The sequence below is a fragment of the Tiliqua scincoides genome, chromosome 5 (genome assembly GCF_035046505.1).
Source record: "Tiliqua scincoides isolate rTilSci1 chromosome 5, rTilSci1.hap2, whole genome shotgun sequence".
Classification (NCBI taxonomy): domain Eukaryota; kingdom Metazoa; phylum Chordata; class Lepidosauria; order Squamata; family Scincidae; genus Tiliqua; species Tiliqua scincoides.
Window position 1 is genome coordinate 114,712,194 of NC_089825.1, and position 12,355 is coordinate 114,724,548.

General features: G+C 41.2%; 1 protein-coding gene across 1 annotated transcript; it reads left to right on the plus strand.

Annotated features, from left to right (window-relative positions):
• Positions 1-3,799: 3,799 nt before the first annotated feature.
• Positions 3,800-12,272, plus strand: LOC136653274 (vomeronasal type-2 receptor 26-like). Its single transcript, XM_066630184.1, has 4 exons — positions 3,800-4,402; positions 7,633-7,860; positions 9,135-9,261; positions 11,374-12,272. The coding sequence occupies exons 1-4, from the start codon at positions 3,800-3,802 to the stop codon at positions 12,270-12,272; spliced, it is 1,857 nt and encodes a 618-aa protein (XP_066486281.1).
• Positions 12,273-12,355: the final 83 nt, after the last annotated feature.

The following is a 12,355-nucleotide window of genomic DNA, read 5'->3' on the forward strand; positions in this document are numbered from 1 at the left end:
CACATTACATATTCCACTTCTGTACCAGCCAGAAAGGGACTCTCAATATGTACTACAAGAGGAGTATAATAAACAGGAAAAGAAAAATTAGGAAGATTTTTTGATTCATTGATTTCAAGCGGTGGAGAAAGAAATCTTGCTATTATGCAAACCATTAAAATTATCTGAAGTGTTAACCATTAAGTGAACCATTAAAATTATCTAAAATTATCTGACATTTAGTCTGGGGTGGCTTGAATTTTATTAAAGTCCATGAATTTTATTTAAAAAATTATCAAGGGATCTTAACTATACATTCCCTACTTTGTAGATATGCCTACCTAGAAAAGTTGGGAAGATACATAGCCTAGCCATGAGGTATGGTAACACAATCCAAACATGGATTGAGCTACATCAATAGTTTATGTGATTTTTGCCTTTCCTGTTTTCTATGTTATGAAGATATATATACCCTTCAGTTCCTTGAACACCATTCATTCATTCATTCATTCATTCATTCATTCTACCTTTATTGGCATAAACAATCCAACAAGAATACAAAATTAAAACATTCATAGTAGCCAGCAATCATTGATCAGACAAAGAAATATAGAGGAATTTACGCCTCGACAGTGCCTTAAATATATATTTTGCTACATTTGATGAGCGGCATTCATTTCTCCCGTCTAACAAGTACAGGACCATGTCTGTATCTGAACCATGAAAGCTTTCCAGGAATGGATATAGAAATTGATGGCGTAAATCAATATAGTGGGTACAATACAAAAGTACATGGGTCAAGGACTTTTTTGAGGTCAGGTCGCAAGAACATGACTGGGGACTTTCCAATGGTCTATTAAATCTTGCTCTTAGTACATTTGTATGTAAGATATTAAACCTACCCAGTGTCAAAGCTCTACAATTCTGAGGTGAACACATGAACGATAGATAGCTTGAACCCAAATCAGAGGGCCATGAAAGACCAGTATATAGAGGCGAACAAGACTTACAGGCTGCAGCTTACAAGTCCTGTTTCTCTATATCGAATAGTCGGGTCCGAATAAGATTGTAAGCTGCAGACATGGGTAATCCTCCTATCAGATCAGTTGATAAACCTAGGAGCTGGAGTCTTTTGTGAAATAAGGTTAGACCAGGGGAAAAAGAAACATCAGCAAGAATATTGGAGAGCATGATGTTCTGATTTGCCTCAAAACCAACTCTTAGCCAAAATCTCAAGAACCTTAGCCAGGCCAGTGTTTCAATTTTATGCAGACCAGCTTCGACGCACAATGCTGCATAAGGGACACAGTGAGGTGCCGCAAAGGTCTTATAGAGGAATCTGGATTGAACACATTCAACTAGAGTGGAAATGACTGAAATCCAGATAGGGGTACCAAACAGCAATCGTGCCAGAACCTTGGACTTAAAGATCTGCACTGCTGCTGGGATATAAGAATTGCCCCAGGTGTTAAAAAAACTGCAAAGTAGATTGAACTAATACATTGCTTGAGTTAATAGCAGCCTGGCGATGGGGTGACCAAGTATGCCTATGATGAAACAGAATTCCCAGGTACTTGAAAACTTTAACCTGTTCAATTACCTTCCCATCAAAAGACCAAGAGGTAGGTTTCCATTGGGAACTGAAAACCACTATTTTAGACTTCTCAAAGTTTAATTGCAATTTATTGGAAGTTAGGTATTTAATACATGTGTTGATTAAACGCGTCAAGTCAATTTTCCTACGGGACAATAGCAGCATATCGTCTGCATACAGCAGAAGGGGGAGCGGTAAATTACCTAATTTAGGAGGTTGGGCATCAACTAAGGACAAATGAGGAGCCAGATCATTAATGAATATGTTAAACAGCATAGGGGCTAAGACACATCCTTGTTTGACTCCTAAATTAGTAGGAATTGGGGCTGAAAGTTTCCCACATGGTGTTAATTTAACACAGCAGCTAGTCTCCGAGTAGAGCTTCCTGATTAAGAGAAGGAGTCTCTTGTCCAGTCCTAAATAGTCCAGTTTTAGCCAAAGTAGCTCCCTGTCAACCATGTCAAATGTGCCTTTTAAATCCAGGAAGGCAGCATAAAGATGGAAATTTTTAGATTTGGCATACTGGGTGACTAAATGGGATAGGGCTAAACAGTTATCCAAAATAGATTTACCAGGTAAGAAGCCTGTTTGTATTGAACACAATTTAATGTCTATATACAACCCCTTCAAGTAGATTCACTATCTCACCCATAATTTTTTTTTTTCCTTTTAGTGGAAAACCAAAAGGCTACCTGCAAGTCTTGTCTTTGGTATTTGCTGTTAAGGAGATAAATGACAATCCTGAGATCTTACCCAATATCAGTCTGGGTTTCCAAATCTATGACAGTTATCTAAGTGAAAGAATGACTTATCAAAACACAATGAACCTTCTTTCCAATCAAAAGAGGGTAGTTCCTAACTTCAGTTGTAACAACCAAAATAATTTGATTAGTATCATTGGAGGACTAGATTCTGAAATATCCAGGAACATGGCTACAGTCTTCGGCATCTACAAGATTCCACAGGTAGAATGACTCTATTGTTTATGAAGCTTTTCTACCTGAATGAACGCTCATTCTTTTAGCATATCTTGACCTGTGTCCTTCACTTTTATTGAGAAAGCATGTGGGCAAAAAGAGATATGGGCAAGTGACACTACAACACAATATGCTCGGCAAGCAAGTACATGTCTGCATGTACATGTCTTTTCTTTCTTTTGGTGCATGTGGAACTGAGGGCCTTCTTTGGTTTCATAGCATAACACCCCTGATAGTAGAAATAACATTAAGATAATTCTGTCTACTGAATGTGCAAGAAAAGAAATAGTCTTATGTGTTTCAGTCTGTGACTACTATGTCCAAAGTAGGAATGAAATAAAATAAAAAATTAAAATAAAAACAGAGCAAAATCTTAAAAGTAGAGAATTGTGGAATTGTGGTTTCTTTCTTTCAAAATAAAATATGCAATAGATACTAAAGCTGCAATCCTATCCACACTTACCTGGGAGTATACCCCATTGAATATAATGGAACTTACTTCTGAGTAGCCATACATAGGCTTGGGCAGCTAGTGCTGTTTGTGGATGTGAGATCAGTAGCACGGCTTCTCCTACTTCCCCCATACTTCCCATTGTGATAGTGATAATCCACGAAGGCAAATGTGGGAAGTATGTTTTGGTAATGCTTAAGGTAATTAATGTAAGGAACTATCACAGAAGAAGGGATGCAACATAATGACTACCTGACACCTAGTCAAAATCCAGCAGAAATTATCCCGTTGCTAAATAAGAAGTGGAAGAGTTATCTGACAGAAGCATGGTGACAAAAAAGAACAAACAGTGTATTGGCAGCAGTAACAAAAAGGATGGCTCCATGTTAGAACCAAGTAGTGCTCTAAAATGAGCATTCCTTTCAATTTGGTCCTGAAACTTGAAGATTGGCTCAGGGGTTACACAGTTATTTGGAAGCTTTAACCTTGCCCCACTTCCAGAATTTTAATTTTTATTTCCATTTTTTTGTTTAGATTGCATACTGTGTATTTGCTCCAGTGAAGAACGTGAAAACTCAGCTCCCTTCCTTCTACCGAATGGTTCCCAATGAAGAAGTTCAATACAGAGGGATTGTACACTTACTTCTGCATTACCAGTGGACGTGGGTCGGGCTCATAACAGCAGATGACGAGAATGGGGAAATGTTTATGCAGACCCTGATGTGAATGCTGTCCCAGAATGGCATCTGTTCAGTCCTCAATGAGAAAATAGCAACTTTATCTCAAGGTGTAGATGCAATGACTTCGTTCGACCTCCTTTGGGAAAAGGCTATCACAATAATGGGCTCCGAAATCAAGGTATATGTTGTAAATGCAAGTCATAACACCACAGTGTGGCTGACATGGTTGATATATCTGTATGCCTTATTTCAAGATATGCGACACTTTTCTGTTGGTAGAGTGTGGATATTGACAGCTCAGTGGGTTTTTGCAAAAGAGCCAATGAACAAGGCTTTTGATATACAGCACTTTGATGGTGCCTTGTCTTTTGCAATTCAGTCCAATGACATTCTGGGGTTTGCACCGTTCCTTCAGAGCTTAGATTCTAATACTCCAGCAGGAGATGGTTTTCTCAGAGTCTTCTGGGAACAAGCATTCAACTGCTCATTTTCTGACTCTTTTGAAAGTGAAGAAAATATTGCTCCATGCACTGGGCAAGAGAAGTTGGAGAGCCTTCCCGGAACCCTTTTTGAAATGAGCATGGTTAGTCAAATCTACAGCATCTACAATGCGATCTATGCCACAGCATTTGCTTTACATAAGATGCACACATCCAAGTCAAAACGTAGTGGAAAGAATGGCAGAGGTATTTGGAATCAACCGAATATACAATCTTGGCAGGTAATATTTCGCACCAAGAACATTTATCTTCTCCTGGCTAGTACATTGTTTGTTAGCAGTTGATTCAAGGAGTACACCTAGAGACCCTGAATTTCTCAATCTTTCATATCCATCTATGCCATAGCGCATGCTTTACATAAAATGCACACATCCAATTCAAGTCTCAGTGCAAAAATGGACAGACGTAGATGGAATCATCTGATTATACAACCTTGGCAGGTAATGTTTAACAGCAAGAACATTTATCCTCTCCTGGCTAGTACATTGTTTGTTAGTAGTTGATTAAAGGAGTACACTAACAGACCCAGATTTCTCTCCTTAATCTTCCTTATACATTGTCCGCAGATATTGACTCTTCCCTAGCAATTACATTTTACGTTTGTGTAGCATTTTCTGAACTGTGCAAAACAAATGTCTTGCACAAACACTTGTGCAAATGTCTTGGGGTCCAATCCTATCCAACTTTCCAGCACTGAGGCAGTCATGACAATAGGATGCATGTTGCATCTTGTGGTGGAAGGGCAGTCACGGAGGCCTCCTCAAGGTAAGGGAACAAATGTTTCCCTTACCTCAGGGCTGCATAGCCGCTGCATCAGTACCGAAAAGTTGGATAGAATTGGGCTCTTGCACAACCGTGATATAATTTTTTATGACAATAGTGCAAGATGAGCATTCATTTGTTGTTAGAAGGATGAGGAGTGTATTGTTTAAGGCAGGGGTGGCCAACCTTTCAATGATTGGCCACCCCTGATCTAAGCAGTGGCATCACTAGGGTTTTCATCACCCATTATGGGAGGTCAGTGTGTCACCCCCATGATGGACGTCCTCCCATGCAGTGGGCGGGACAACAACCTGGGTGTTAGGCATGGTGACGTACCATTGACCTGCCCCTGCTGGTTTTTTGGCCATACCTTTTCATAGAACAGAGATATTCCAAAGTGGTTTGTTTCATTGCATTGTGCTGTAAATTACACATCAAATAGTATATAACATGATGGTATTATTCCTACAAACTGAGATTTTAGTGGTTTTGGTCAATAGTGGTGTCACTCCCCCAGGGTATCACCTTACTAACACCTTATTAGTTCCATGCTGTTTCATAATAACATCTCACTGGCTCTTCAAACCATCAGTCTCAATGGTTCATTCTGAATTAACGAAATGTACTTTTTAGTTACAGAAGACAGTTGTATTTTTGTTTTCTGGTTTTTTGGCCATAACTTTTGATAGAACGGAGATATTTCACTCCAGTTTTTTTTTATTGCATTCTGCTATAAATTACACATTGAATGGTATATAACATGATGGTATTATTCCTAATAACCGCAATTTTAGCAATTTTGGTCACTAATGGTGTCACTCCACCCCCCCAGTGGACATCATCCCTCCTGTGCATGTCACCCATTGCGGGCCACACCTCCTGTACTCACCTAGCAATGCCACTGGGTCTAAAGCAACTGAATGAAGTCATGACAAAGGATTGAGTGGGTCAAATCCTGATTTTTCAGCTCCGTATAATCCTGTACATGTTCACTTAGAAGTTCTATTTGGAAAGGGAGTGGATTGCTTGAGGTCACCTCATAAGTTTATGGCAAAGGCAAGAGCTGAAGTGAGAATTATGTGCACTTCAGGGTCCAATCTTATGGGATTACTACAGCACCACAAAGTGTGTTCTAGTGATGCAGCATGGTTTATACAAAAGGTGACCCACCAGTCTGCTCAACTGGGCCACTGCCTAAAGTGCAAGTGGCTGTGGTTGTGTGCCAGCTATCTCTGAAGAAGTCCCAGTACTGATAAGTCAGCTCAGCGGTTGGGTGGTGGCAGGCAGTCTGTGGAACCGGGTTGGGAGGGGAATGAATGGGGCACGGACAGGATAAGGGAGGAGGTGTGTTGAGGCTGGAAAGGGGGCAGTACGAGCAGCAGCAGTGCTGCTGATACCCTATACCCCCTTTCCAGCCTCAGTCCACCTTCTTGGGTCCACTCAGATGTGTTGCGAAAAAATTGCTGGTGAAGAACTGCATAGACCCATCACAGCAGTAGAGGTTTACCTCCAGTCAAGGGAACAAATGCTTCATTGCATGGAGGAGACTCATTGCCCCGCTTCGTAGGACGCAGTGCATAGCGCGATGATGTAGCTGGATCAAATGGTTGGCAACCTTCAGTCTCGAAAGACTATGGTATAAGCCTATAGCACCCGGTATTTTCAGTGGGTGGAGTTAGGACTGGGCTGCCCGTCTCTCAGCTACTATGCTATGCAAACTCTCATTAATTGAATGCTCAGCAATGACTATTTCTTCCCTTCCTACAAACTAGGGGAAGAAGTGGTTTGAGAATTTCTACACCTTGATGAAATGCAGGCCCTCTCCAGCAATATCACAAGTCTGAGGACATGGGGGATGAGTGAACAGAGCTGTATTCCTTGCAGAGAAAACATCAGCAACAACAACGTTTTAATACCAATCAGAATTCTGAAGGAAAACTGTTAGATTCAGAAAGGGAAACCAATCAATTTACTTTTGCAAAAGATATAGGCTTGATTTGTGGTATATTTTTACACAACTTAAATTGAGCCCAATTGGTAACATACATTTGGAACAACATCAGTCTCATATGTTCTTTGGGCTACACCTGATGTAAATACTAATGGAAACGGAGATTTCAGGCCTGACATTAAAGTTAACAAACAAAACTCACTTTCAGCAAGATTTCAGTGCAAAACATCATTATAAATGTCTGTGTAAAAACATGACATTATAATCATTGGCAATTAATACATGTTGAGGCCTCAATCCTATCCCCTGCCAGCAGCGCTGATGCAGTCACTTAATAATTTTAGGCCTGTGAGGGGGCAGAGAAAGCAAAGGAGACCTCAGCTGGATCCTAATTCCCATCCCTGGCCTGAAAACCCTACATTGGGCAACTCAATTCTGCACCAGCAATTTTGCTAGTCCTAATCGGAATAGTCCCATTGGACAGGCTGGGGTTCAACACAAGGTAAGGCAACAAATGTTCCATTACCTTGAGGAGACCTCTGGCTTCATCCCTGCCCCCATGGGATACAATGGTGGCCATTTCAGATCTGCTGTACCACAGCACAGGAAATCTCTGCTGCAAGGAAATCAAATAATTCAAGTATCAGTCCCTGTAAATACTAGAATGAAAAATTAAACACACACTCACCATTGACTCTCTTTGACACATACATTTTGTGTTTGTTTACTTCAACCAAGACTCACCCTTTCCTGAGGAGCCTCTTATTTAACAACAGTGCCGGGGACACCGTCTTCTTTAATGAGAACCGTGAATTGGCTACTGGATTTGATATCATCAACTGGGTTACGTTCCCAAACCAAACCTTCATAAAAGTGAAAATAGGACGTATGGATCCACAGGCTGCACCAGGCAAAGAGTTTTCCATTAATGAGGAGCCCATCACATGGCACAGAATGTTTAACAAGGTGGGTTTCCATGCTAAGTTTGAACAACAAAATTAAATGCATGAGTACCTCAGTACAGACTCATCATAATGCCCCCCACGCTGTTAAGAAAATTTGTTTTAGTAAAATTACCAAATTAGAGATTCCCTGGCTCTGTAATAAGAATTTTGATGTGAGGTTGAATAGAGGACTATATAAAATGGTGTGTAAGGCAAGATGACACATTTCTTCTCCAGAATCTATTTTAACATGAGCTGTGAAAGAATTGAAGTTCCTCTCTCCATCCCACTTGCCTTGTTTTTTTCCTCTGAAATCAGGAAAAAGAAAACAAAAAAGTTTCTCTCATTCCACTTTACAAATGTTTGAAGAGTAACATCATGTGAGTACCCAGTATATAGCCAGAAGGTCAATCAGCAGAGGGATCTGTACCTATCTTGTCCCTAGTTTAAAGGGGTTGCTTGTGGTTTGCTCTCTTCCACTTTGACTAGACCTCTGGATAGTTTATTCTTCTCAGCTGGCCCTGTGTCACAATGATGACATCGTTGCAGTAAAGGCATTAGCAAAACTCAGCTTGGCTGTGTATGGGACTGATTGATTCCCACAGCTCTGATAAAATTTTGGCAGGAAATTATAATTCTGAATGTGAAGAAATGTGATTTCCATTTCTTCATCCCAGACAGGCATGGACAGGACTCTTGGAATCAGCTTGGAATGATCAGAGCTGTTCTTCAAATCGGGGGGGGGGGGGATATTTTCCAGAATGGAAGACTGGGTGGGTTTGCTTGGAGGCTGTAGCATGTATCACAGGAAGCAGTACATGGGCCAGTCACACACACACACACACACACACACACACACACACACACAATACCCTTTGTTTTCATCGCTGACACGTGCAGTGTAGCTGTTTTGTCAGATGCATGACCAGCATCTGAAGGTGGTCAGGATATAGTATATGTTGACCCTTCCTCATGAAACTCAGATCTCTTCCTCAGTGGCATTCCCGGGTGGGGGGTTATGGCACTGAGGACACAATCCTAACGAGGTCTACTCAGAAGTAAGTCCTATTTTGTTCAATGGGGCTTACTCTTAGGAAAGTGTGGTTAGGATTGCAGCCTGAGTTTTGCAGGGTGGCTCAACACACCATATAAGCAACACACCTCCCCCTCACCATTGGATTCACTCCGAACTTTTGTGTTGTTCTTGAAATGGTGGGTTGCAGCACTAGAAAGTCTGGGATTTTCTTTGTTAAGGTATAAGAGTCATCTACGTATTTTCTCCTCTCTTATGAATAGGTGTTGCCCCGTGCTGTGTGTAATGACCACTGCCATCCAGGTTCCAGCAGAAAAAGCAAAGAAGGACAGCCATTTTGTTGTTATGACTGTATTCCATGTGCAGATGGAAAGATTTCAGACAGGAACGGTAAAAGACCTGTTTTGCTCTACTGAAAGTGGGTAAAATGAACAATACAGACAAGCCATGAGGAGAACTCTCCTTCAGCATTCAAAACAATATACACACAATTTATGTGGGTGGGGCTGCTGTAGGAGAAGTGTTATGCATTAGAGTAAGTGTGTACTGCATTCATTGGATAGATATATGGAGATTCTTATTCTTAGACTCTGTTCGGAGTCTTATTCAGGAATTCTTTTGGTCTTTTTGTTTTTTTATGTTACCAATTTTTTAATTTTATTAAAAACAAACTCAAGGCACACACACACATACACAAAAACAATTTAAAAACATTACAAGTTATATGGCAAGTGTGGAGATCTCAAACAACATTTCTTGTTCAACTACAAAATCATACAAAAAATTATCAAACTTTAACAGTCTACACCTATTATAAAATACATTTTCCACACAAACAGAAAAATTTAAAAAACCATACAAGTTAACTCCTATTTCCAGAATTCTTTCTGTGTGTGATAATTTACAGCTCAGTCCTAATCTGGGCTTGCACCAGCACTAGTCATCACAAACGTTCTGTAAAGCATGTCTGGCTACGACTTACTAGTATGGAGAGCTGGCAGAAAGGCCTGTGCAATCCTGCTGGTGGTGAATCCCAGCCTATGGCCACTGGCAGTGGTAGTGCTGAGTGGTGCCAAGTGGTGCCCAGGCAGAGGGTGGGTGGGCTGAAGGAGGGAGGAGATGGGGTGGTTCAGCCCTGGGAGGAGTGGGGATGGTAGAGGAGGACTCCACCATATCCTAACCCCAGTCCTGGCTTTGAAAGCCCTACATGGGATTACGTGGACTTCTGCCAGTGTTTTTGCTGGCACAGATCTGAGTAGCCCCATTTGGCAGGTTGGGACTCAACATGGGGTGAGAAAACAAATGTTCTCTTTCCTGAAGGAGACCTCCAGCCTGCTCAGTTTCAGTGCTGGATATGACACATTGAATAGGATTGGGCTGTTAGTTTCATCACATTTCTTTTCTTCAATAAATAAGCCAGGGAGAGAGAGAGAGAGAGAGAGAGAGAGAGAGAGAGAGAGAGAGACCTATGAAGATGATGCTCCAGGGTCATGAAATTGGCTTGCAACCCACCTAGTGGGTCCTGACCCACAGTTTGAGAAACATTGGTTTAGTCTAAAAAAGGAGGGAGAGGGCATGTAAAAACTAAAGGTCAATCAGCCCGACTTCAGTTCCAGGTAAGAAGGTGGACAGCCTAATAAAGCATAAAATCTTGGAACACACAAAAGAACAAGTTTTGCTGAGAGAGAATCAGGGTGGTCTCTGTATGGGTATGTCTTGCCCCACACATCTTTAAGTCTTCTTTGAAAAAGCTAACAGGCATGTGGAGAACCTGTGGGAGAATATAAACCTGGACTTTCAGAAGGCATTTGACATAGTCCCTCAACAAACGCTTCTGAGAAAGCTCAACAGTCAGGAAATAAGAGGACAGACCCTCTTGTGGAATAGGAACTTGCTGCAAAACAAGAATGAGAGTGAGTGAAAATGGGTTATTTTTACAGTGGAGAGAACTGAAAAGCAGTGTGCCCAAAAGATCATTCTTGGGACCAGCAGTTTTTAATTTGTTGATAAGGATAAGCAGTGAGGTGACCAAAATTGCAGATGACACTAAACTTTTCTAGGTGGTGATATCTAGAACAGATTGCGGTGAGATCCGGAAGGATATCTCCAAAATCGGGGAATGGGGGAGAGCGAATGACAGATGTGAGTCAATGTAAGCAAGTGTAAAGTGATGTACATTGAGTCAATGAATGGAAATTTCACATGTATGGTGATAAGATCTGACCTGTCTGTGATGGAACATGAGGGAGATCTTGGAGTGGTGGTAAACAGCTTGATGAAAATGTTGATGTGGTGTGTGGCTGTGAAGAAGGCCAATTCCATGCTCCAGATCATTAGAAAAAGGATGGAGAACAAAATGGCTAATATTACTATGCCATTGTACAAACTGATGGTAAGGCCACATCTGGAGTATTAGGTCCAGTTCTGTATGAAATGACTTCTTGGGACGTAAGATAATTAATGCAAGAACTTTAATAGAATGAAGTCTCTTTTTCACCCCAGACATGGATGATTGTTTCACATGCTCAGAAGATCAATTTCCAAACAAGAAACAAGATGAATGTCTTCCGAAGCGGATCAACTTCCTCTCCTTCTCAGACACATGGGGGATGATTTTGGCTTCCTTAGCTCTCTCTTTCTCTTTGCTCACAGCTTTGGTGCTTGTTATTTTCATTAAGAATAGGAATACTCCCATTGTCAAAGCCAACAATCGAGACCTCACCTACTCTCTCCTCTTCTCCCTTTTGGTTTGCTTCCTTTGCTCCTTAATATTCATTGGCTGGCCTCAGACACTACTGTGTTGTTTGCGCCAAACATTTTTTGGTGTTGTCTTCTCAGTGGCTGTTTCCTGTATCTTGGCAAAAACCATCACTGTGGTTGTGGCTTTCACAGCCACTAAGCCAGGATCCAAGATGAGGAAATGGGTAGGGAAAAGACTGGCAAACTCCATTGTTTTTTTCTGCTCCCTGATTCAAGCCTGTATTTGTACTGTGTGGCTAGGAACTACTCCTCCATTCCAAGATACTGACACAAACTCTCTGACTGAAGAAATCATAGTGGAGTGTAATGAAGGATCATATGTCAAGTTTTATTGTGTTCTGGGTTACTTGGGATATCTGGCTCTTGTCAGTTTCACTGTAGCTTTCCTAGCCAGGAAGCTGCCTGACAGTTTCAATGAGGCCAAATTCATCACTTTCAGCATGTTGGTCTTTTGCAGTGTCTGGTTGTCTTTTGTCCCATCTTACTTGAGCACCAAGGGCAAGTATGTGGTGGCTGTGGAGGTCTTCTCCATCTTGGCCTCTAGTGCTGGGTTACTGGCTTGCATTTTTTTCCCAAAATGCTACATAATTGTCCTGAGGCCTGACCTGAACAGCAAGGAACAGCTGATTGGGAGAAAGTAGTAGGGATAAAACAACTGTTTCAGTTGTTTTCTAAACAGTAACATTAACCTGAAGGCAAAGTTTTGACAGCATTCTTAGTTTAT

What these genes read in the sequence shown, in the direction of transcription:
- LOC136653274 (XM_066630184.1), top strand. Translation starts at nt 3,800, where the DNA reads ATGACTTCGTTCGACCTCCTTTGGGAAAAGGCTATCACAATAATGGGC. An exon ending in CGAATATACAATCTTGGCAG is followed by an intron (nt 4,403 to 7,632) that starts GTAATATTTCGC and finishes ACTTCAACCAAG; the next exon opens with ACTCACCCTTTCCTGAGGAG. An exon ending in GGCACAGAATGTTTAACAAG is followed by an intron (nt 7,861 to 9,134) that starts GTGGGTTTCCAT and finishes TCTTATGAATAG; the next exon opens with GTGTTGCCCCGTGCTGTGTG.